The sequence below is a fragment of the Globicephala melas genome, chromosome 13 (assembly GCF_963455315.2).
Source record: "Globicephala melas chromosome 13, mGloMel1.2, whole genome shotgun sequence".
Classification (NCBI taxonomy): domain Eukaryota; kingdom Metazoa; phylum Chordata; class Mammalia; order Artiodactyla; family Delphinidae; genus Globicephala; species Globicephala melas.
Genome location: NC_083326.1, coordinates 13,956,671 through 13,978,034, shown reverse-complemented (window position 1 = coordinate 13,978,034; position 21,364 = coordinate 13,956,671). Strand labels below are relative to the sequence as shown.

General features: G+C 46.3%; 1 protein-coding gene across 3 annotated transcripts in view; it reads right to left on the bottom strand.

Moving 5' to 3' along the window:
* Window positions 1-275: 275 nt before the first annotated feature.
* Window positions 276-21,364, bottom strand: part of NEDD4L (NEDD4 like E3 ubiquitin protein ligase) — a 341,009-nt gene continuing 319,920 nt past the window's right edge. For all 3 annotated transcript variants that reach the window (XM_030868038.3, XM_030868041.3, XM_060311136.2), the window contains 7 exons: window positions 17,685-17,758; window positions 15,470-15,530; window positions 13,911-13,970; window positions 12,323-12,430; window positions 10,635-10,731; window positions 9,795-9,867; window positions 276-5,200 (listed from right to left, as the gene is read on the bottom strand). In XM_030868038.3, coding sequence (XP_030723898.1) covers window positions 5,098-5,200; window positions 9,795-9,867; window positions 10,635-10,731; window positions 12,323-12,430; window positions 13,911-13,970; window positions 15,470-15,530; window positions 17,685-17,758 — 576 coding nt within the window. In that variant the 3' untranslated portion in view covers window positions 276-5,097. The remainder of the gene's footprint in view (window positions 5,201-9,794; window positions 9,868-10,634; window positions 10,732-12,322; window positions 12,431-13,910; window positions 13,971-15,469; window positions 15,531-17,684; window positions 17,759-21,364) is intronic.

Genomic DNA, 21,364 nt, shown 5'->3' with positions numbered 1-21,364 from the left:
TTACCACTTGGGTAATCCATCTCAAGTCATTAATTCTCAATTTAATAAAAAGACAGACGGCTAAGAATAGAGGTGCATCCCATTAAGCTCAAGCCATGGGTTCTGGGCAGCCTTTAATGATGTTTTTAAAGATGTGGAACTTCTAGGGAGATTAAGGACGTGAACATACTATCTATAAATCCGTAGGCATTTAAATAACCTCCGAGACAATCAAGGCGATGCGCTCACAAAGAAGCTTTAAATCAGACAACCCGTAATATGTGATGTAGAAAAAGTTCCAGCTTCCATAATTCTTTATTAAATATTTGACAAGTTGCATCACTTCTTTACAACGACTTCATTTTGTCACATTACTCTTTTGCTGTCAGGTAAAACAATCCACAATTTCTCTTTAGATCTCCCAAGAAAAACGAAAAGCAAAAAGGATTTGTCCTTCAACTAAACGTTTTCTGTCTGTATCAAATTCAACCATATTTTACAGCTATTCTGATTGTGAAAATGAGCATTTATCCATACGTTGTCTTCTAAAAAATTTCCAAGTTGTTTGGTTTTTAATCACTGTATCAAATGGTACTTGGCTTTATTTAGGAGGTGGGTTTATAATAAAAAGTTATGAAACATTGAGAATTCATTTGGAATGCTTGAAACTGTTTTTCACCTTAAAAGTCACTGTTTTTTCATGTTTCATTTGATAATAGGTGCTGAGTTAAGAGATGACGGCATATTATATCATCATCTTCCTGGGGTGCTCTCAGGCTCTGAGGGTCAGAATTCTCAGGACACAGCTTGGAGAAAACTGTAGAAGGGACTAAACTCTCACTCCCTTTCGAAACCAGATTCCTCAAGGTAGGTGTAAAAATGCTATACAAATATGTAAAGATATATTTGGACAGCATATGTACGTATATATATTACATACATAGTAGTGAAGGAAGCACAAAGATATGCAAAGTTAACATGAAGGAAACCGTGACAATCTAGGTGAAATTAGTCTGAGAAAGAGGGGCAGACTGGTTTATGTAGGAGCACAGATGTGTGGACACAGGATCATGGTCATGAGAAGGCTTACAATGCACTGATACAGGTTGAGAAGGTAGTACACAGTCTGTCGCCAATGTTGTTATATTCTATCATTACTCATACAAACACAAAACCAACCAACACAAAGACATGCATCTTAAACATGCGTTGCTCTGCACCTAACACCTTTGACGAAGGGGAGCAGTCTAATGAGAGGTTTTCTTGGAAAATTCCATACCAACAGAAAGCTCTCCTTTTCTATGAAACATACCAGCTCACGTCCTAATGCTACAGCTTTGTCTCCGACGCACTGAAAACACTTTTGGGTCGGGGTGTGTGTGTATGCAAATGTATATACACTGTTCATTAAGGCTTCGATAAATTAAAAAAAGTGGTCCAAAGTATGTCACATTTTCTTCCCAGTTTCAAAATCTAAAGTACAAAGTGGAGTCTATAAGGATTTTTAAAAAAACACATCTCAGCCCTAAAATTGGCAGTTTTGACTTGACTTATCAAGATGTACCCTGAAGTCTGAATAAGACGGAGGTAGTACAGGACCTCCTGGGGGGTCAGGAAGGGAGCAGGCCAGGCAATTACCCTGCACAGCAGTGCCCCCTACTGGCAAGGCAGAAAATGACACCAGAGTCAGTACAGGGGTGCAGAGTCAGGGTGAGGAGGAAAGAGCAAACAAAGAGAAGCGCTAGCACAGGGCTTGGGTAGGGGCTTGAGAACTGATTAACCCAGGCTCTCTTCATAGAGTCTGTAATTTCAGAGGTGAGCTACAAGAGCTAGGAAAATACTTGAGTCACGTGTGGAACAATTATTAACTGTTAGACAACATGTACCATTGCTGTGTGATCTTGCCAGTTCCAAACTGGTTCTCTTGAAGAGCAAGTTCATATGCAGCAAATCTAACTGTTCTGTTTAACAATGAGATGTAGAAAGTGGTTCAAACATTTTGCAAACCATTTCTCTCAGAATCTGTCACTGCATCCTTATGTGGGAGGAATAATCCACGTCAGGTTGCTTTAAGCATCTGTCATCTGACCTTAGGGAGTATCTGACGTTAGCTACCAATGGGCCTTTGGTAAATAATGGCAAGTATTTCAGGAAAAAAGAAAGAGCGCTGAGACGAATGCCTCGCTGTTTCCCGTTCCAGAGGCAGCAGGAAGAAAAGCAGCACACTCTCTGAAGCTAAGCCCACTGGGTGGACTTTCCAAATTCATCTTTAGGCTGACAGGAGTCAGAAATAGAAATACCCAGGACTTTACAGGTGGCTGTGATAACCGAGGTTTAAAAGACCTTCAACATGCGATATGTATGTAAACCCTGGCACGCACTTCTTAACCTCAAGGCAGAATGGCCCGTAACAACTCTGTTTCAGCGAACTGAAGAAGCTAGATTCAGGTAATTTCTAAGAAAGCAGAAGCTCTAAGAGACCCTGAACTGCAGAGTAGCGTCGCTGCTAAGGACTAGATGAGGTGACACCGCCGTCCTGCCGTCGTCCCCCAGGCCCGCTGACCGGAGCAGGCAGAGGCCCAAGGGACCGCCCGGCAGCCTGCCCCCATGCAGTGCATTTTCCTTACTGCCTTCTGTGGTTACGTCGCGAAGGTGATGGAGAGTGGTCATCAGGGTTGAGAGGAAACAAGATGGGTGACTATGTTAGACAAAGAGTGAAACGCTGAGAATTGATGAGAGCCAGGGAACGTTATTTGGATTAAAAAAAGAAAACCAAAACCCCCAAACAAACTCTAGACCCGGCACTTTTGAGCGGTCACTGAAATCAGATATTAAGGGATAGATGAGCTGAATTGTCATTCACAGTTACTGCCTTTCAAGTATTCATGGGGGTCTATTTCGGTAATTCTTATCTGTTCTTGGCACAGAAATTATCTTAGGATGGGTTTTCTTTCTTATTTTCAATACTTTGCCTAATTTGCATTTAGTGAATATTCTGATTTTTTGGAATATACAGTTTACAAAAAGAAGAATCCCAGTTCTTAGACAAGAATCGCTGGATTTCTCCCCCTATAAATTATACACTCATTCTCAGAACCCATCCAAGCATACTGCTCTCCCAGGCTTTGGCATAAGTCATAAAAAGAGAGCCGAGTCTGGACTTGAGGGGCTACAGGAAGGCGGAGGTTTGCCACTGAGACATCTGTTACATTGAGTGATGGGAAAAACATCCCACCAATAGGTAAAAATAATGAACAATATCGTTTTTTCTAATTATGCAATACCTAGGTTTTTCTGATCACTACTGGATTTTAAAAAATCAATATGAAAAGGGAACAATCCTCAGCTCTGCAGAAATCCACCTTCTTTTAGACACCTAGGCCTCTGCGCCGCTTCAGAAAACTCCTTGACAAGCACAAACATTCGTGGCTTCCCACAAGCCACCCAGAGCCGGGGTAAACCGAGTTTGTAACGCCAAAAGATCCTGAACGGAGGCCCTGAAACCACGATTTTATTGTCTTATCTACAACTGGCAAGAGGTGAGAAGGCTAGTGTCCCCTGACTGCCACCACGGGTCCAGGACAACACAGGTTAAGAAGGACAGCAGGATTGCTGGACTCCCGCCCTGCCTCAGGCGTTCTTTCAAAACATGACAGAATTCTGCAACAAGGACTCACAAGCGGCCAAGGATCGAATCCCACAGAACCCTCCATCCCCGCCAGGACCAGCTGAAGAGCCGGACGTCAGGGATCAAGCCTTCTCTCGCACGTCTAATCCAGCACACGACAGACACGACTTGGGCAGTTCACGGTATGGAAGCATGCAACATGTCACTGGGAACAAAACCCGGTTAGATTAACTGTCTGTGAATCTTTGCAGCGGCACAGAAATCACAGAACGATTGGCGAGGACGGGTCTGTAGGCTGAGCTTTACAGCCAGGCTTTATACGCCAGCAGCCAGCTTCACGATTGATAGCTATTGCACCGGAAAGGTGTGTGCAGAGGGCAGACATCAGCCTCACAGTCAACGCGCATGACAAAACCCCCCCAGGAACCAGATGTGGCCTCCATGTCGTACATAAAGTGCCTTCAGAATTGGCGCGGTTAGAACAAAAGTTGGTTATTTAGCTACCATCAGCAAACGTGTACGAACAGGAGACTGCACAGGGCTGGTCCCCACAGTTTCAAATCGCGCAGTGCCAAGTTTCGTTCAAGTGTCTCTACTGAGAACAGCAAAGAGGAAGACGTGACAGAAGAAGGACTGTACAGCAGCAGGAAGGGTTAAGTAAATAACTTCTCTTACGAGAAACGATCGTCCAACCCTGCCTCAAGTGTGCTCTAGCACACGTAATTGCCTCTAAGGAATAATGGTGTGATTCCTTCAAGTCAACACAAAGTTTGTCATGCTATGTTACAATGCTCTCAGCCTGCAGCTATTATGCTAAATTTGTACAAAAAACGTAATTATCCAGTTTGTTTTCATTCTGAGCATGGAAAAAATCGTCATGATGCCTAATGTTATGGTTTAAATTCTCTCCAAGTATTTGTCTGTAGAAGGCTTTCGGACAAAAGTCATTCTTCCAATGCTAATCAGGTAGGGCGTGGGGCTGTCCAAGTACTTTAAAAATGTCACTGACATTAAACCTGGCGTGAAATTCAAATACAAAAAAATAATATGCTCACTTTTCCAAGTACATGAGACATCTTTAATTGTAGTGAAATAAAATCTGCAAATCGGTCTAAATCATTTTAAAAAGTAAACATGAGTTGTAATACTATACCTGTAGAGTGATTAATTCCATTCGCTGTCATTATAAAGTATGTAAAATATTTATTAAGGGCTTGGCCTACAGAGGCACAACATAAATAGAATAAGTCCTCCTAAAATGTAATTAGTATACACATCAACCAGTTGGTAATCTGTGGTGGAAAATGCAGGAACGCGACCTGGGACTGGGTTCCCATGTTGGCGCGTGGGCAAGTCGCGGGCGAAGGCTCTGCTCCAGGAGTCCGCGCCGTGCGCTGCTCTCTGCCAGCATCTCTGCAGAGTCTGTTAGGCGAATGCAAAAGTGCAAGCAGGACTTGCGTGAAGAACAACCCTCCCGAGGCCGGGGGCACTTAATCCACCCCCTCGAATCCTTGGGCATTTTCCACAGCCATGAGAAGCTTCTCTCGTAAATCTTCAAAGGTTTCATATGGAGGTAAGTCAAGGCGATTAAAGCTGCAAAAGTTAACAAGGAAGCGTAGGTAAAAAGCCATCATCACTGCCCTTTAGTTACCGCAGCACTTCCTAGATCTGGCTAAGGGGGCACTTGGTGTTCCAGCAGGAGGATGTCAAAGTCTCAACTCGCAAAAATATTTCTGATTATCGAAAAGTAAATTCCAGCGATGACACTGCCCACACCAAACATGCTATAGTAACCTACGGGGGAAGAGAAAGGAATTTTCTGATCGTCCATGAACCCTCTCTGCTGGGACCAAACGTGGATCCTGGAAAACCCTGCCAGGAAGGGAGACAAGACAGGCAACGTAACTGACATACACACAGAGATGTCAAAACCCTTGAAACACAAAGAACTTCCGCAGCAGGATGAACCGAGGCTGCATCTGTTTTTAACGCTCTCCTTCATTCGACACTATTTTAGGAAGCCCCAGCGCTTCTCCACGTAACATATCGCTTTGTCTTTAGCGCAGCCCTGTGAGGCACGTTACGTTTTCTCAGTCCTGCAGATGTGGGTCCCGGAGCCCAGCGGTGGGTCAGCATGCCCCAGGTCTCACCCCTGACAGCACCGCAGATGCGAGACCAGAACCCAGGCTGCCTGCAGCTCTGGGACCCCAACACTGAGCTACCCTCTAACCAAAGTCAGGCAAGTCATCAACACGTGGAGTGAAAAGCCTCACTTATAAGAAGCCCCTACATACCTTGAGGCTTTGGCAGGGGCGTTACAAGTCACCTCGGTGACAGTGAGGTCTCCATACATACATGTGACCTCTGTGAGCAAAGGACTGCACTTGTCCATGGGACTGAGTTCAAAGTCTGTCTCTGCCACCGGCCAGCTGTGTGACCTCAGACAAGTCGCCTCCGTCCCTAAATCTGTCTGCTCTTCTGTGAAATGGGGAGACTGCTGCAGAGTGCTGGGAGGGTCAGATCAGAACACATAAAGGGGGTCTGGCACACAGCAAGCCCCAGAGCCAGCGACCATTGCCATCACTCACACACCATTCACCGCCGGCCCCCACTGGGCATGAGGAGCTAGAGCCCCAGACACAGAACTGGTGCCCGTGCAGGTGGGCTGCTGGTGGGCACCTGTCATGACGATAGCCACACGCACACACACACGTACACACGTGCCTTCGTTCACGATGCTTTAGTAAGAGCTAACATTTGTAGAGCATTTGCCCCGTGCTAGAACCATTAAGGACTTTTCATCTATCACCTCAGTGAATCCCAGCAACCAGCCTGTAAGGTAGGTACTGCCTCATCCCTATTTATAGAGAAGGAATTCAAGGCACAGAGAGGTTGGGTAACTTGCCCAAGGTCACACAGTAAGCGGTAGAGCCAGGATTCAGCCCCAGGCTGGCTCCAAAGCCCAGATCTGCTTCTGCTGCCTCAGCATTTAAAAGTGCTCGCTCCTGGCACTGACATAGGTTTCCAAGCACGAGCAGAACAACTTCTTATGTTTTAAAAGCTAATGATTATCAGCAGTAGTAGGAAACAGACACATGTCCATGGTGGGCCCTTTAACAACCCCTAAAGTATTTAGTAAGACACACTGAGCTCTGAGATTGTTTTTTTTTTTTTTAACAGTCACCAAACATCAAAAGACACAGCAGAGCAGAACACCGTGCTTCTCAAACCAGAGGTCTCAGAAACCCAGGAATCCTGAAGGCGTAAGTCTAAAAGAAGTTTTCAATTTTTGGTTTTCGTCATGATAATGATTTCAAACATCATTTCACCAGTGACAGAGACAGAATTCCACTTCTGCAGGGTATACTTAAGAGAAGAGGTGGCTGTCGTCTTGATTTTAAGTTGGTATTTCACAGTCCAGGGCCTGCAATCCCTGTGGGGTTTCAAGGATCTGTGGCCATTTTTTCCCTTGAAAAAAGGTCCATACATTATTCAAGTTTGAGAAATACTGGAGTAATGGAGAGAGAAAGGCAAACAGGGGAATGTTAAGAGCTGAGGTCTGGAATTATGTTAGCGCTCTGTGCCTCAGTTTCTCCATCTGTAAGGAGAGGGCAGTGATATGACCCACCTTTTAGAGTCGTTGTGACGATGATATGGGTTAATATACATGAAGTGCTTAGGGTGATGCCTGGAACACAGTAGAGCTTAACAAGTGTTACCGTTACTTCTGACGTCAGGAGACAGGGCTGGCCTGCCACCAACTAGCTGTGTGACCTCATTAACCTCAGTGGCTTCAGCCTCGTCGTGTGGCCAAAGGAGGTTATTTTTAGGTGGGTCTGTGATTCTTAGTAAAGCGGAATTTTAGATATCCCAGCAGTGACCTTTGACAGAACAGAGGAATGAAGGCCTTTAATGCTGAGACACTCAGCAGTTACGTCTGAGAGTTTCATGAAAGCTCAGAGAGAAGCAGCTCCACCCGCCCTTGCTCTCCTAGTAAATCAGGTTTTAATTTTGAAGCTTAATTGTGTATTTTACATTTTCATAAAACATGGAAGAGATTAAACATACGTGTGGCTAGGTTTTATTTCGCCACATACACGGCTGTCGCTGTGAAGCAGCCAGCAAAGCGCCTGTTTCCTACGTTACAGCGGGAGGCGGGGCTGGATGGAAGGAAAGCCACAGCAGAGAAAACAGAGTAAGTCCCACCCCACCAGCCGGTGTGGCTTCAGTAGAACCAGCGCTCTCCTCTTGGTCTGGGGAGAGCATCATTGAAGGAAAAACTCCTTGAATGCTTTAATCCTGTGACACGCAGAGAAGCAGCCAGGCTTTGGTAAGAGCTGGCGGGGTTGCTTTCCTCCTGGGTGTGGACCTCTGTGCTGCCTAAGGAAGAGCAATGATTCTACACCCTAGCTCTCCTCACCAACCGCCGGGGCAGCTCTGAAAACCCCACGGCCCAGATCACACACCAGGCCAACTAGGTCAAAATCTCTGGAAGTGGGACCCACCCCGGCACCAGTATTTTTTTTTTTAATGCTTTCTAGGTGGTTCCAACGTGTAGCCAAGGTTGAGAACCGCTGAGTTCAGGGTCTTATCTGGGCAGCCCCGTATTTTACTGGTGGCTCAGCACGTGAACTCCGAAATAGAAGAAGAATCCAACAGCAAGATATCTGTCTATAGGGCCACAGAGGGTCATGGGATGAACACTCGGTTACTCGGTTCTCTTTGAAGAGTCTGGAAAGAAAGTGAACCGTATCACAGAGGCAGTAGCTTAACTGAAGTGGTCAGGGGTTGGAATCCTGGCAGACCCGAGTTCAAATCACAGGATCTGGGAGCCTGTGCGCTACGGGATCACGAGGAAGCTTCCCCAGAGCCCCCAGGAAGGCTAACAGTGCACTTCAGGCTGCCAGAAGGTTGAGGGTCTGACCCACGCAGGCAGCCGCGCCCAGTGAGGCAGCTGTTCTTTGAGTTTGGGAGCTCTCCCCCCCCATCCCGCCAGTGCTGGGGCTCGGGTCAGTGCTGGCTGCCTTCCAAATGAAGGCTACTGAGCCCGGAAAGCTACACCTGACTGATTATCGTTTGGAACAAAAGCTCCACGGCCAGAACATTCTACCCCCAAGAATAAAGGCAGAGGATCAAGGGACACTGCCTGCTCTGGCGATCGGCCAGTTGTAGCGAGAACCAGCCCGCTCTCCCAGTGCCAGCGGGCAGGGACCACATCCGTTCCTCTCAGAGTCCTACGAATGGTAGAAATGGGGAAAAACGTGCTTTCCGGCGAGACGAGGGAGTCAAAGAGAAGCAAAAGGCCTTTCACAGTCCATTTTCCACAAACGCACCTTGATGAGATCTCGCTCCTAGCTGTGCTGGGCAGCACAGGACGGCCCAGCAGCCCCGGCAGCCCCAGTTCCCGTGGGAAAGGAGGATGCTGGGTGCTGACCAGCCACAGGGCTCCCCCTCCACCTGCTTCCTAAGAGCAAGAAATCAAATCCTGTGGGGTGACCAACCCCGGGGACACGGGAGCCCGAGTGACAGGAGCTCCCGGAGAGCTCCTGAGGTCATCTCTGTGCCGGGTTTCACGAAACTCCTGGGGTTTCCCTCCAGGAAGGCCTCCTTGCCGCCCTGCACCCGGAGGCCTTCGGAGCGCAGCCGCGCCCCGCACGTGCCTCCCTGAGCAGGGGTCCTTGGTCGGACCTCTGACACTCCTCTGGCCACACGCACGTTGCTAAATCTCAGACTTACGGGTTCTGGATGGCCATGGGAGGCCTTTCAAAAACTGTTGCCAAAGGGAATTTCATCCATGGTTCTAAACCATTTAAGGTTGGGGTAAAAACTCAATCTGTTCAGAGGCTGGGAGCGGTCGTATCCACATAGGGAGAATATATAGTGAAATCTCTGCTTCCCAGAATAATCAGGGAAGGACGGGGTTTGGAGGAGGAACTCCCCTCAGGAAGCAGGAATGGGGATTCAACCCTTCACATATCAAAAAAACCGGGCCCATTCAAATCTTGGGTGGTTTAATTTCACCAGCATCACTGTACGATCTGTATTTTCACCTGTATCACTGACAGTTCATACTCTAAACGCTGAATGGTCAGGGAACGTAGCACTCTAGCCTGTAGCCCAGCATCATACTCAGCTAAGTGTTTTAAAATACTGTCTGTCAACAACTGTGTGGTTTTTTGTCACTCACCATGTGTGAGCTCTGGGCAGTTTTTCAGGACTTCCCCATTGCTCTATTGTAAACAGCTGAGGACCATTGGAACCTAGACAAAAAAAAAAAGAAAAAGAAATGCTAAGAGTGCTCAAGGCAGTAGAACAAGACAAAGGAGGGGCTGAAGGAAAGGAAGGGGTGGGCAGGGCGGGCCTGGGGGTGAGCCTTGGGACACCCTCTGTGGCTGTGACGTCACAGTCAGTACTTAACAACGGGGGGGGGGGGGGGGGGACGCAAAGGGTCTGCACGACCTCAGGACACAGACTCTGTGTCGCCATCAGAATGGAATCGCACCAAGCTGAACAGAGCCGACACAATAACGTAACGACGTGCAGACAACCACAGCCTTTCAACCCAACCCTGGAAGTTTAAATTTAAAACTACTTCCGGGGGAAAAACTGAACCGTGATGACCTTTAATATGTCGAGCAGAGAGTGACTTTTTCATCTATAGTGAGCCCTGAGGAATTCTGCCTCGTGGAGGGGAGGAGGGCTTTCAATGCTCAGTTTACAACCACACGGATGATTCTGCAAAATCTAGTTGTTTTTTGAATATATACCAAAAAACAGAAAGAAAAAAGAGACCAATCTTATGGCTCTCTGTATAAAAACAAAAACAACCCCCTGCTTTTATATACAGTAACTGCACAGACAGCTGAGGTGATGGCATGCCGCCCCATCTCTTTCCGTGATGTATGTCTGTTGGGTCCAGGCGAAACCCACATGGCTAGAAGCCCGGGAGGCAGTCGTCTGGGGCCACAGCTGATGTCTGGGTAGAGACTCACGGTGGGAGGACGAAGTCTAACGGTACCCTGCTCACCGTAAAGTTCGGCAAATCCATTCATAGGGACTCGGGACGTCCCCGTGACAAACTGGAGTAACCGGATACGCTTTTCAGCGTCCATCAGCAGCACAGCCTATGAACGGAGGCAGAAGGTCATTATGCTCATGTAACACGAGGCACGTCTGCTGCAGTGCAGATGGGCAACACTTCATCTTATTTATAGTGCAGTGGGAGACCTAGACAGTTGACTCTGCAAACTTTTTTTTTTTTATGGACACCACAATACCAGCCTCTGCAACCTCAGACTGAAGGATCACAATGTCTCTTTCTTCTTCTGCCAACTGGTCAAAATAAGTGGTAAAAAAAAAAAAAAGCACACTTGGGACTTCCCTGGTGGCGCAGTGGTTAAGAATCTGCCTGCTAATAATGCAGGGGACACGGGTTCAATCCCTGGTCCGGGAAGATCCCACATGCCGCGGAGCAACTAAGCCCGTGTGTCACAACTACTGAGCCTGTGCTTTAGAGAGCCCACGAACCACAACTGCTGAAGCCCGTGTGCCTAGAGCCCGTGCTCCGCAACGAGAAGCCACTGCAATGAGAAGCCCGCGCACCGCAACGAAGAGGAGCCCCCGCTCGCCGCAGCTAGAGAAAAGGCCGCGCGCAGCAAGGAAGACCCAACGCAGCCAAAAGTAAACTAAAAAAAAAAAAGCACACTTGTTGATGGTACCGGGCTCATGTTTCTGTATGTGAGGCCTGACGGTCCCCCGAGCCAGTTAGAAATACACACAGTTTGAGAGGGGGAACCCAGGTTACGAGGCAGGATATTTGACTGTAGCTAAATTCTCTAAAGACAACATTTTAGAAAAAGAAAGAAAAAGAGGCCAGGCTAGGCTTCTGAAATAATCTGTGTATCTTACATATCTGAATTATTCTAAGAATCGAGTTGGCTTCACTGGTAAAGTTACTTGAACTGATATTAAAAAAAATATATCCAAAATCAAGGCTGAGCAAAACTTGGACTAAGATGTTAGGATCTGAAGATTCTGCTTTACTTCCTTTTCTCTCTGCTTCTCTGCTGCACTTGAAATGTTATTAATAATAGACATTTAGAAATTAAGACAAGGTCAATGATTTCTTATTTCTGTAAGTAAATAATCAGCGCTTTTCCCCCTGTAATTCTTTCAAAGTCAGTTTACTGCCCTCCTTTGGACCCGCTCGTTACTATTTCACTTCTCTTCTGCAGTGAAAAGGATGTAAACACTGGTCTTTAGAGAGTAAATCAGATTTCATTTGCATCTTTGATTGGAAGATGTAAAGATCAAAATGTTTGTTGGAATTAACAAAAAAAGTTGGGAAAATGGTTTTTGAAACCAACACGGCATCTTGGAAAAGTCAGCCCCAAAGCACGCTTTTGCCCTGAGAAGCCTCCCATTCCTATTCCCACGCTGGAGGACGAGTTCTAATTCTTGAATCCAATTATCTGTCTTTCAGGATCGTCCTACTCAGTGGTTTCCTCAAACAAAAGCACTTTAATAGGTGGTCGAGGAAGACAGTGTAGCCTATTCAAGACAGCCATCCACCACAGTTACAGAAAAGCAGCGGTGAGGGCTGCTTCTGGCTCGGCGGGCCTCTTCTCTCCCCCAGGAGACCAGGTACCAACACAGCCCCAAATGCAGCAGCAAGACCACGGGAAGGCAGCACAGGACCCCGGACTCTGGCCTTACCTTCCAGAACCACTGAATCACAGGGTGGTTCGGGCAGTAGCCGTTCTTGTAAATAGAATGTTGTCGCCAGTCGTTCACATCCACGTCGCCAAGGCCGCACATCAGCAACTGGGAGGGAGATGGACCAGATTTACCCAGAGGTAAACAGGGCACACCGTGAAAGCCGAAGAAATACACCGGAGAAAAGGCCTTTTCTCAGTGCCGGCATCATGTCACGTGCAAAGCAAGATAAGCCAGCGAACCATAAAAACAAATGACGGGGAATACGTGTTCCACATCCTACCTGCCTCTGCAGATCAGAGACTGAGAGGTAACGAGGGGGACCCGACTCTAAAGCTTGTACAGGCCGCCACGTTTCATGCTGGAAATTAGAAGTCCCAATCGATCACCTTCCCCGCCCCTCAAGTCGCAGCTCGGTGCTCATAGATTTTCTTATGCTCCATTTACACCTGCTCTTTCATGACTCTGGCTGTGTCCTCTTCTGAGAGGTTATCTGTCTCAACAGTTGAAAATAACCTCCCCACCCACAGTAGAATTAGTGCTTTATGACAGCAAGAACTCATCTTCCCGGACTGATCCACCAGGTGAGGGCAATCACCTCACCTGCCTGGTGGCCCATGGCTGCAGACCTGTCCTAGCGCTATAATTGCAGCTCTGACTCACCAGTCTTGGGTCCACTTTTCTTATCACCTAACCCTCCTAACGAAGGAATGATACTCCTGCAGAGGCGCCAGCGCACAGTGGAAAGAGAACGAATCCAGAGGCCTGAAAACCGGGTTCATGGGCCTGACTGTGACGAGACCCTGTGAGGTCATTAACCTCTCCCTGCCTCAGTCGCCCCACCTGCCAAACAAAGGGCTTCCTCTACGTGATGTCTGCGACGTCATCTATCTGGACGTTTCCATTTTAAGGTAAAGGAACAAAAGCCAGTCTACGGGAGACACGTCACTGGACAAATGGCCGGAGTCAACAGCCTCTCAGCAGACAAAGCCTTCCTCCTCCTGTTTCTCTCAACATAAGGCGGGGAGACTCCTTTGCTTTTCAGGTTCCAAGTTCTCATCTACACCGACACAAAGAAGCTGGCACAAGCTACCATGAAACCACCTCCTGCCACTACCTTCTTGCCTCTGCCGGGCTTTCACTCCGCAGCACAGACCACTTCGATCTCACGGAGCCCCCTGCTCTACAGCCCCTCGGGGGCGCTCACACCCACCCCCTGGCCGAGTCCCCATTCGGCTGCCACGGTGGGTGCGTGGAGGACCGGGGTCCTCAGCCAGCCCCACCCTGGGAGCAGGGTGCTGCCACCCCAGCTCCAGGCCGTGAACCCAGCTCAGCGGGCCTCCCCCTGTCTGCTGCGTCCCTGATCTGCCCTCTCCCGGGCAAGGAAGCTACAGGTGACCATTTCTGCTATCCCCTGGTCCCTGATTGGCAAACACGCAAGCCCCTAAGAGACCCGCAGTAGAATTCACCTAAGCTTACTCGCTAGGACATTAGGGATCAGAGAATACTAAAATACCAAGTTGGGAAGTAATGAGATACTTAAAAAAAAAAAAAAATCTCCTTTACACAAAATGTTTACAGTACAAACCTCCAGTTCATTTTCATCAAAAATTTTAATCAAATCAATAGGAAGCAGTTCCGTGAATCCCTGAAAGAAAAAAAGAAAAGCACTCTCAACACCTTTTTCCTCGAAAGAGACAAATTTTACAGGATAAACAAGCTTATTTTGGTTAGCCAGGAAAAATACACTGTTCACTGATGATTTATATGACAGTATTCAGTAATTTTAGTTCAGATAAAAACAGCAGAGTCACAAAATAAAAGTTTAAAAAGCAGTAGACTCCAGAAGATCCAGGTACTTGAGTAATTTTTGAAATGTTATAAAAATATGGGTTGCTGCAGGCAGGCGGATTCCAAAAGCCACTTATGACACATTGCTGTGAGTCAGGGTGTTCTCAAAGGCACAGGCCACAGACGCGCAAGTGGACCATTTAAAAATAAGGCAAAGATGAAATACGAGAGGAGGCGGTGTGATGGGTGGAAAGGAGCCAGGGAGCACAGACAGCCTGCCCCGGTCCCCAGGCTAGGCACCACTGACTAGTGCAGTGACCTAGGACGGACGCTCCGTGTCACTGGGCCTCGCGTGTGGCCAGTTTCTGAAAGTGTGATCACCTGGGACAGGGCCGGGTAGGTTTCTCGTGTAAATACAGTATGAACCCTGCTGTTCTCCGGCGCCTCTAACTCACACGTTTCACCCTAAGTCCTGGAATTTTTCTGAGTGTTCTGCCTGGGCTGGCGCTACATTCACCATGAGCAGGTAACTGAACTGGGATGAACTGAAGAGAGCATCACCCAGCGAGAACCCTGCATCGATCGGTTCTTGTAATGTGCAGCTGGGACTTGTTCGCTTTAAGTGACTAATACCCATTATCAGGATTTAAAAAGGAATTGCGCTTTGGGTCCAAGGGAGCTGGTTTTTAAAATGAGGAAGCCCCTATTCTCTGCGAGGGGCCTCCCTCCTCAGGGACCTGGGAGTATCACTGACATTAAATACTTGGGTCTGAGAAGTAACCACTTCACACTTTAATAAGGTGAGGAATTATTCAGACAGCCACGAGGAAAGGGCAGGGGATTTAAAAAAAAAAGAAAAAAAGTGCGACCAATGAGGCGGAAGGCATTATCACGGAGGGATGGCGTGACTGGAAACTGTCCCGAGTCCTCGCATTTCTTAGAACCCGGCACTGCAGCAAAAGGCAGAGATGCTCCCAGCCTTCCCTGGGTACCACCAAAAGCTGCAGGATGATGGTTCTAGCCTCTGTGGGGGAACCTGCCCTTCTGGGTCAAGTCTGTAAAGATTTCTCTTTAAAAACAGTTAAGGCAAATTAAAAAATAAGAGCAGCAAAGCCAGAGAACACTGACCAAAAAAAAAACAGACGAAAAGGTGGCAGTGCAGTGGCTCAACGCTCCTGCCCTGGAGACTGGAGATGCTGTGAGCAGCGCAGGCCTGACGTTCCTGCCCTGGGTCCCACACCCATGCCTGTCTCTGGGTGTGTGATCGCGTCTAATACCCTCCCTGCCCCCCAAGGAGGAGAACCGTCCTCTTTCAACCTAAAGGCACAGGCAAGACTCCCGGAGAACACGACTTACCTCCAAGAAGGCGTTCATTTGCTTTTGGACCCTGTTCACAAATCTCCACTGGATGACTAGGCTGTGGGAGGAAAATGGACAGCCCTTAACCACGTTGCTCATCACTCGTGGGCAGTTCTTTCCCCCCAGCTGCGACTGCTTCTCGTTAAGCGGGGCGGGGAGAAAAGCCCGACGGCGGCCAAGGAGAGGGAGGGCATATGCTGTGGCACGCGCTGCTCATTCATGGATTCTTTCGAGAATAATGAGCACATGTGGAACCTAAAATCTCACTGAGGGTTTCAGAAGAAAGACTGATTTCTTTTCTCCCCCCAGATCGAGGCTTCGTTTATCAAAGCTGCTTTATAAACGTGACTGTTTGGAGAAAAAGGGAAAATGGGGTTTGAACACATATGGATATGGGCATAATGCGTGCACACACACACGTATGTACACACCCACATTTATGTACAGACATGGACATATTTTAAGGGGAATACCCACTACAACGTAGTTTATCATATGATAATTCATTCTAGTATTCAACGTACTGATTTTCAAGGATGACATATAATTTATCAGTACTTTACCACGAATACTTTTATACCAACACTTGGAGGATTAATGGTAAAACCTCTTGGAGTCACAGACAGCCACTGAAACCACATTCCCTGTGACAATAGTGTACAGCAGAACTTACTGCCAGGCGAATCCACTTTGGATTCCCCCTAAGGCATTCTGTCATGAAATAGCACAAGGACCCTGTCGTGAAGGGCTCTCACAGACGAGGTGGCACCATGGCAACGGCCCTCGAGGACCAGCCTGCTGCCCACTCACTGCTCAGAATATCAGGTTTGACCGGCTGTGCTGCAAGCACCAGCCCGATAGCCTACTTGCACCAGAGGATACGGGTGGCAGGGAGCAGCCGGGGATTTCCATCCTCCTTTTTGCAGTGAAGCTAGTGGAGGCGCCCCGCAATTTGAAACCTAAAAGAATTAACTGCAAAGAATGACACACAACATGTATCACAAGGTGCAAATACTCAGTCTCTCAAACCTAGTCACCCGGGGGTGTTGCTAAAAATCCATTCGAAGTCTACACTTTCTGAATGAAGACAACGGTGCCTGTCAGGACGTCGTCTGCTTGCTGAGACTGTCCAAGCTCAGCACAAGTGCCAATTAAGGTGAACAGGCAAGAAATGTAGTATCTCACTTCTAGTTTCTGATTAAGTGTAGCAAGCTCTCAACTTGCAAGTGGAGAAGTCCATGCTTTGTCAGGGTCTCTAAGTAGAGACGCCAGCACGCTCCAATTCTTCCTGATTAGAAGGGAGAGTAGGTTTTTTGTTTTTGTTTTTTTTTTTTTGGCAGATGCTAAGGAAGGATGCTAAGATCCTCAGCCAGTTCTCTGAATTCAAGTCCTGTGATCAACTGTGATGAGAGAGGACGGAACCCGGCTTGCTGAAATGGAGTTCTGAATGCAAACATGGAGCCCAGGCCATGGCTGTAACCCACTAGATGAGCAGAAACTAGGATCCGGGAGCCGACCACCGTTAACGCTGACCTCATCCCTGTTCGAGGGCTAGCAAGGGCAACCTGGCAATCCTTGGAAGATACCAGAACGGTGAGCTCAAAGCATACGTATATACCAAAGAAGAAAATGTAAGCTGCCCAACTGTACCTTCTGCCCAGTACAGACTCCTAGGGTTACCCAACAGCTAGATTTCCAAAGGACTCAACATTTTGTCCCACCAAAGGACGCTGAGATTAAGAAAATTACAAACAGCAGGAACAATTCTTCATGTTTGCATGTGCTGAATTCTCCATATCCATTTTAACTCTTCTCCTACATTTTCATTATGGAAAAGAGGTCAGGAGAGAGATGGAATATGTTCTCTTCGGTTGTTCCCAATTTTACCCCAACCGGCTGTTGACACTGCTCCATTGTTGTAATTCTCCATTTTAGACGAGATGCCCACAGGCTCCCAGAGTATTTGCCAAGTTACTCAACAGTGGCCCCTTTCTCTCCTCCCACTGCTCCTCTGTATGGCAGCAACACGAAGTCATGACACAAGCCAAACTCTGCATCCCATAATTCAGCTTCCTATTAGGCCAAGCCAGAAAGGAACTCATACTGTTAAAAGCGTGTCCACAATCTGCACGAACTGTTCTGGCAAAGGACGGCAACCGAACATGCTGTTCAATTTAATGAAAGAAAAGGCTGTAAGTAAGTGTGTACGTACTCAATGTATTCCCTTTTGTTTTCATTTGTTACCATTATTTCTGACCCATTGGGCTTCAGATCCACTTGATATGTCTGTAATTACAAAGATAAAACAACATCACCATCATGAAGTTACTTTGCATATTATCACTGAGTAATAACGTCTTACTGTAAAAGGAAGATAAGTAAAATTTATTCAGAACTCTTTCCCAGCAAATGGGCTCTGTGTCCAAGAGAATGTCTAATGAGGCTTTTAAATTGTTAAGATGCTACACACGTAAAGATGTTATCATTGAAGGCAAATTATTTTATGGTTATTGATGAGTTTTAATTATTCTTCATACATTAGCAACAACAGAGAACAACAATTTTTCCATCTGCTATTGACTTATCAAGAAATTTAATTATCTTTAACGGAAAAGACAGGATACAACCATCAAGACTGCAGAGATCCAGATTTGTTGCTGAAAATTAGATTTTATAGCCATAAAAAAAAGATATGTGGAATTTCTTTCAAAGGAGCAAAACACAGGGACTTAAAAAAAGAAAGATGTTGAGAAAGTCAGGCTGAGGGATGACTCACCTGCCACCCCTGGGAAGCCCAGGCTTTGATGTGCATCCAGACGCCACCTCCTGGCTTGTCAGCCCCGAAAGCCCCTCCCCCAGCATGAGCCAGGAGTGAAAAGAGCAAAGCAGCTGAACTCAAGGCACAGCCTTCTCCTCTGCTCTGAGCCAGCCCTGGCTTAACATCAAAGGGTATAGAGCAATAAGTAGCAGAAGGGAAGGGAAGGGAAGGAAGAGGCTTACTGACCTAACAAATAAAATGTTTACTCTCATGGAAATTCCAGGGAAATAAAAAGGAAAAAAATACCACTCACAGCTCCCCTATTCAGAGGTAACCACATGTGTGTTCTGGTGGGATTCCTTGTGGTCTTTTCTCCCACATCCACCCAGCTACACCTGAGAGGAAGCCAGGCCAAGCCTGAGGGAGAGGGTTCTCCAGGCGGCATCCACCACGAGGGACACAGATTCAAACCTGCAGCAGATCTCCTGCTTTGGCAGAGGCCCCTTTCCAGGGACCCCTCCCCAGCCCTGCCACACACGCGCGGGACAGACGGCCTCTCTGGCCTCAACATCAGATCCTGTTCCTCTCCAAACGTTTTCTCTGATGATGCACTTGATTATTGTTCCTTTTCACATGGAGACAGCCTTTTCAATCAAAGCCCACTGATCCTCTGTCTCGGCCCTTCATATTTTCTTCTCTGTCCTTTTTTCTGTTATTCGGGAAGGGATCTCGTTTCCCTCCCACGTGACTGAGCTCCACTTTCCACAACATCAATTCAACGTTTTTACTGTCTGCAGTACGGACTTTGTTTTTTTATTTTTTAACATCTTCATTGGAGTATAGTTGCTTTACAATGTTGTGTTAGTTTCTGCTGTACAACAAAGTGTATCAGCTGTATGTATACATATATCTGCATATCCCCTCCCTCTTGCATCTCCCCCCCACCCTCCCTATCCCACCCCTCTAGATGGTCATAAAGCACCAAGCTGATCTCCCTGTGCTATGCAGCTGCTTCCCACTAGCTATTGGTTTTACATTTGGTAATGTAATATGTCAATGCTACTCTCTCACTTCGTCCCAGCTTACCCTTCCCCCTCTCCATATCCTCAAGTCCATTCTCTATGTCTGCGTCTTTATTCCTGTCCTGCCCTAAGGTTCTTCAGAACCAATTTTTTTTTTAGATGCCATATATATGTGTTAGCATATGATGTTTGTTTTTCTCTTCCTGATGTACTTCACTCTGTATGACAGACACTAGGTCCATCCACCTCACTACAAATAACTCAATTTCATTTCCATTTATGGCTGAGTAATATTCCATTGTATATATGTGCCACATCTTCTTTATCCATTCATCTGTCAATGGATATTTAGGTTGCTTCCATGTCCTGGCTATTGTAAATAGTGCTGCAATGAACATTGTGGTACATGGCTCTTTTTGAATGATGGTTTTTTCAGGGTATATGCCAGGAAGTAGGCATGGAGGGAACCTACCTCAACATAATAAAGGCCATATATGACAAACCCACTGGCAACATCGTTCTCAATGGTGAAAAACTGAAACCATTTCCTCTAAGATCAGGAGCAAGACAAGGTTGTCCACTCTCACCACTATTATTCAACATAGTTTTGGAAGTTTCAGCCACAGCAATCAGAGAAGAAAAAGAAATAAAAGAAATCCAAATCAGAAAAGACATAAAACTGTTACTGTTTGCAGATGACATGATACTATACATAGAGAATCCTAAAGATGCTACCAGAAGACTACTAGAGCTAATCAATGAATTTGGTAAAGTAGCAGGATACAAAATTAATGCACAGAAATCTCTAGCATTCTTATACAGTAATGGCAAAAAATACAAAAGAGAAATTAAGGAAATACTCTCATTTACCACTGCAACAAAAAGAATAAAATACCCAGGGATAAACCTACCTAAGGAGACAAAAGACCTGTTTGCAGAAAACTATAAGACACTGATGAAAGAAAGACGATACAAACGGAGAGATATACCATGTTCTTGGATTGGAAGAATCAACATTGTGAAAATGACTATACTATCCAAAGCAATCTACAGAGTCAATGGAATCCCTATCAAACTACCACTGGCATTTTTCACAGACCTAGAACAAAAAATTTCACAATTTGTATGGAAACACAAAAGACCCCGGATAGCCAAAGCAATCTTGAGAAAGAAAAACGGAGCTGGAGGAATCAGGTTCCCTGACTTCAGACTATACTACAAAGCAACAGTAATCAAGACAGTATGGTACTGGCACAAAAAGAGAAATATAGATCAATGGAACAGCACAGAAAGCCCACAGATCAACCCACGCACATATGGTCACCTTATCTTTGATAAAGGAGGCGAGAATATAAAATGGAGAAAAGACAGCCTCTTCAATAAGTGGTGCTGGGAAAACTGGACAGCTACATGTAAAAGAATGAAATTGGAACACTTCCTAACACCATACACAAAAATAAACTCAAAATGGATTAAAGACCTAAATGTAGGGCCAGACACGATAAAACTCTTAGAGCAAAACACAGGCAGAACACTCTATGACATAAATCATAGCAAAATCCTTTTTGACTCACCTCCTAGAGAAATGGAAATAAAAACAAAAATAAACAAATGGGACCTAATGAAACTTAAAAGCTTTTGCACAGCAAAGGAAACCATAAACAAGACAAGAAGACAACCCTCAGAATGGGAGAAAATATTTGCAAATGCAGTATGGACTTTAATTGCTGCTGTATTTTCACTCTTCTTCAAATCCTTCCCTCCTGCCGGGTGCCCCCTTCCGGCTGCTGTCTTCCATTCCATCCAGTTGCCCCCGTGGTGACCTGCTCCTGTCCTGTGCAGGTCATGGCACTTTTTTGAAGATATTAAACAGTTCTGCTTAGGGAGTGGGATGGGAGGTCTCTTATAGTAACACATCTTTAGTTCTTTGACAATTATTTGGAGGTCTGTAAGCAGTATTCATTTACACTTTTGTAGTCGATTGTTTGGGGGTCTGTAGTCAGTATTCATTTACACTTTTGTAATATTTTTTAATAAGACAGTTTTTCTTTCTCCCCCCATTTATTCCTCAAAGATTGTCCTGCTGTTCCCTTCCATGATGAGATTTTTCTA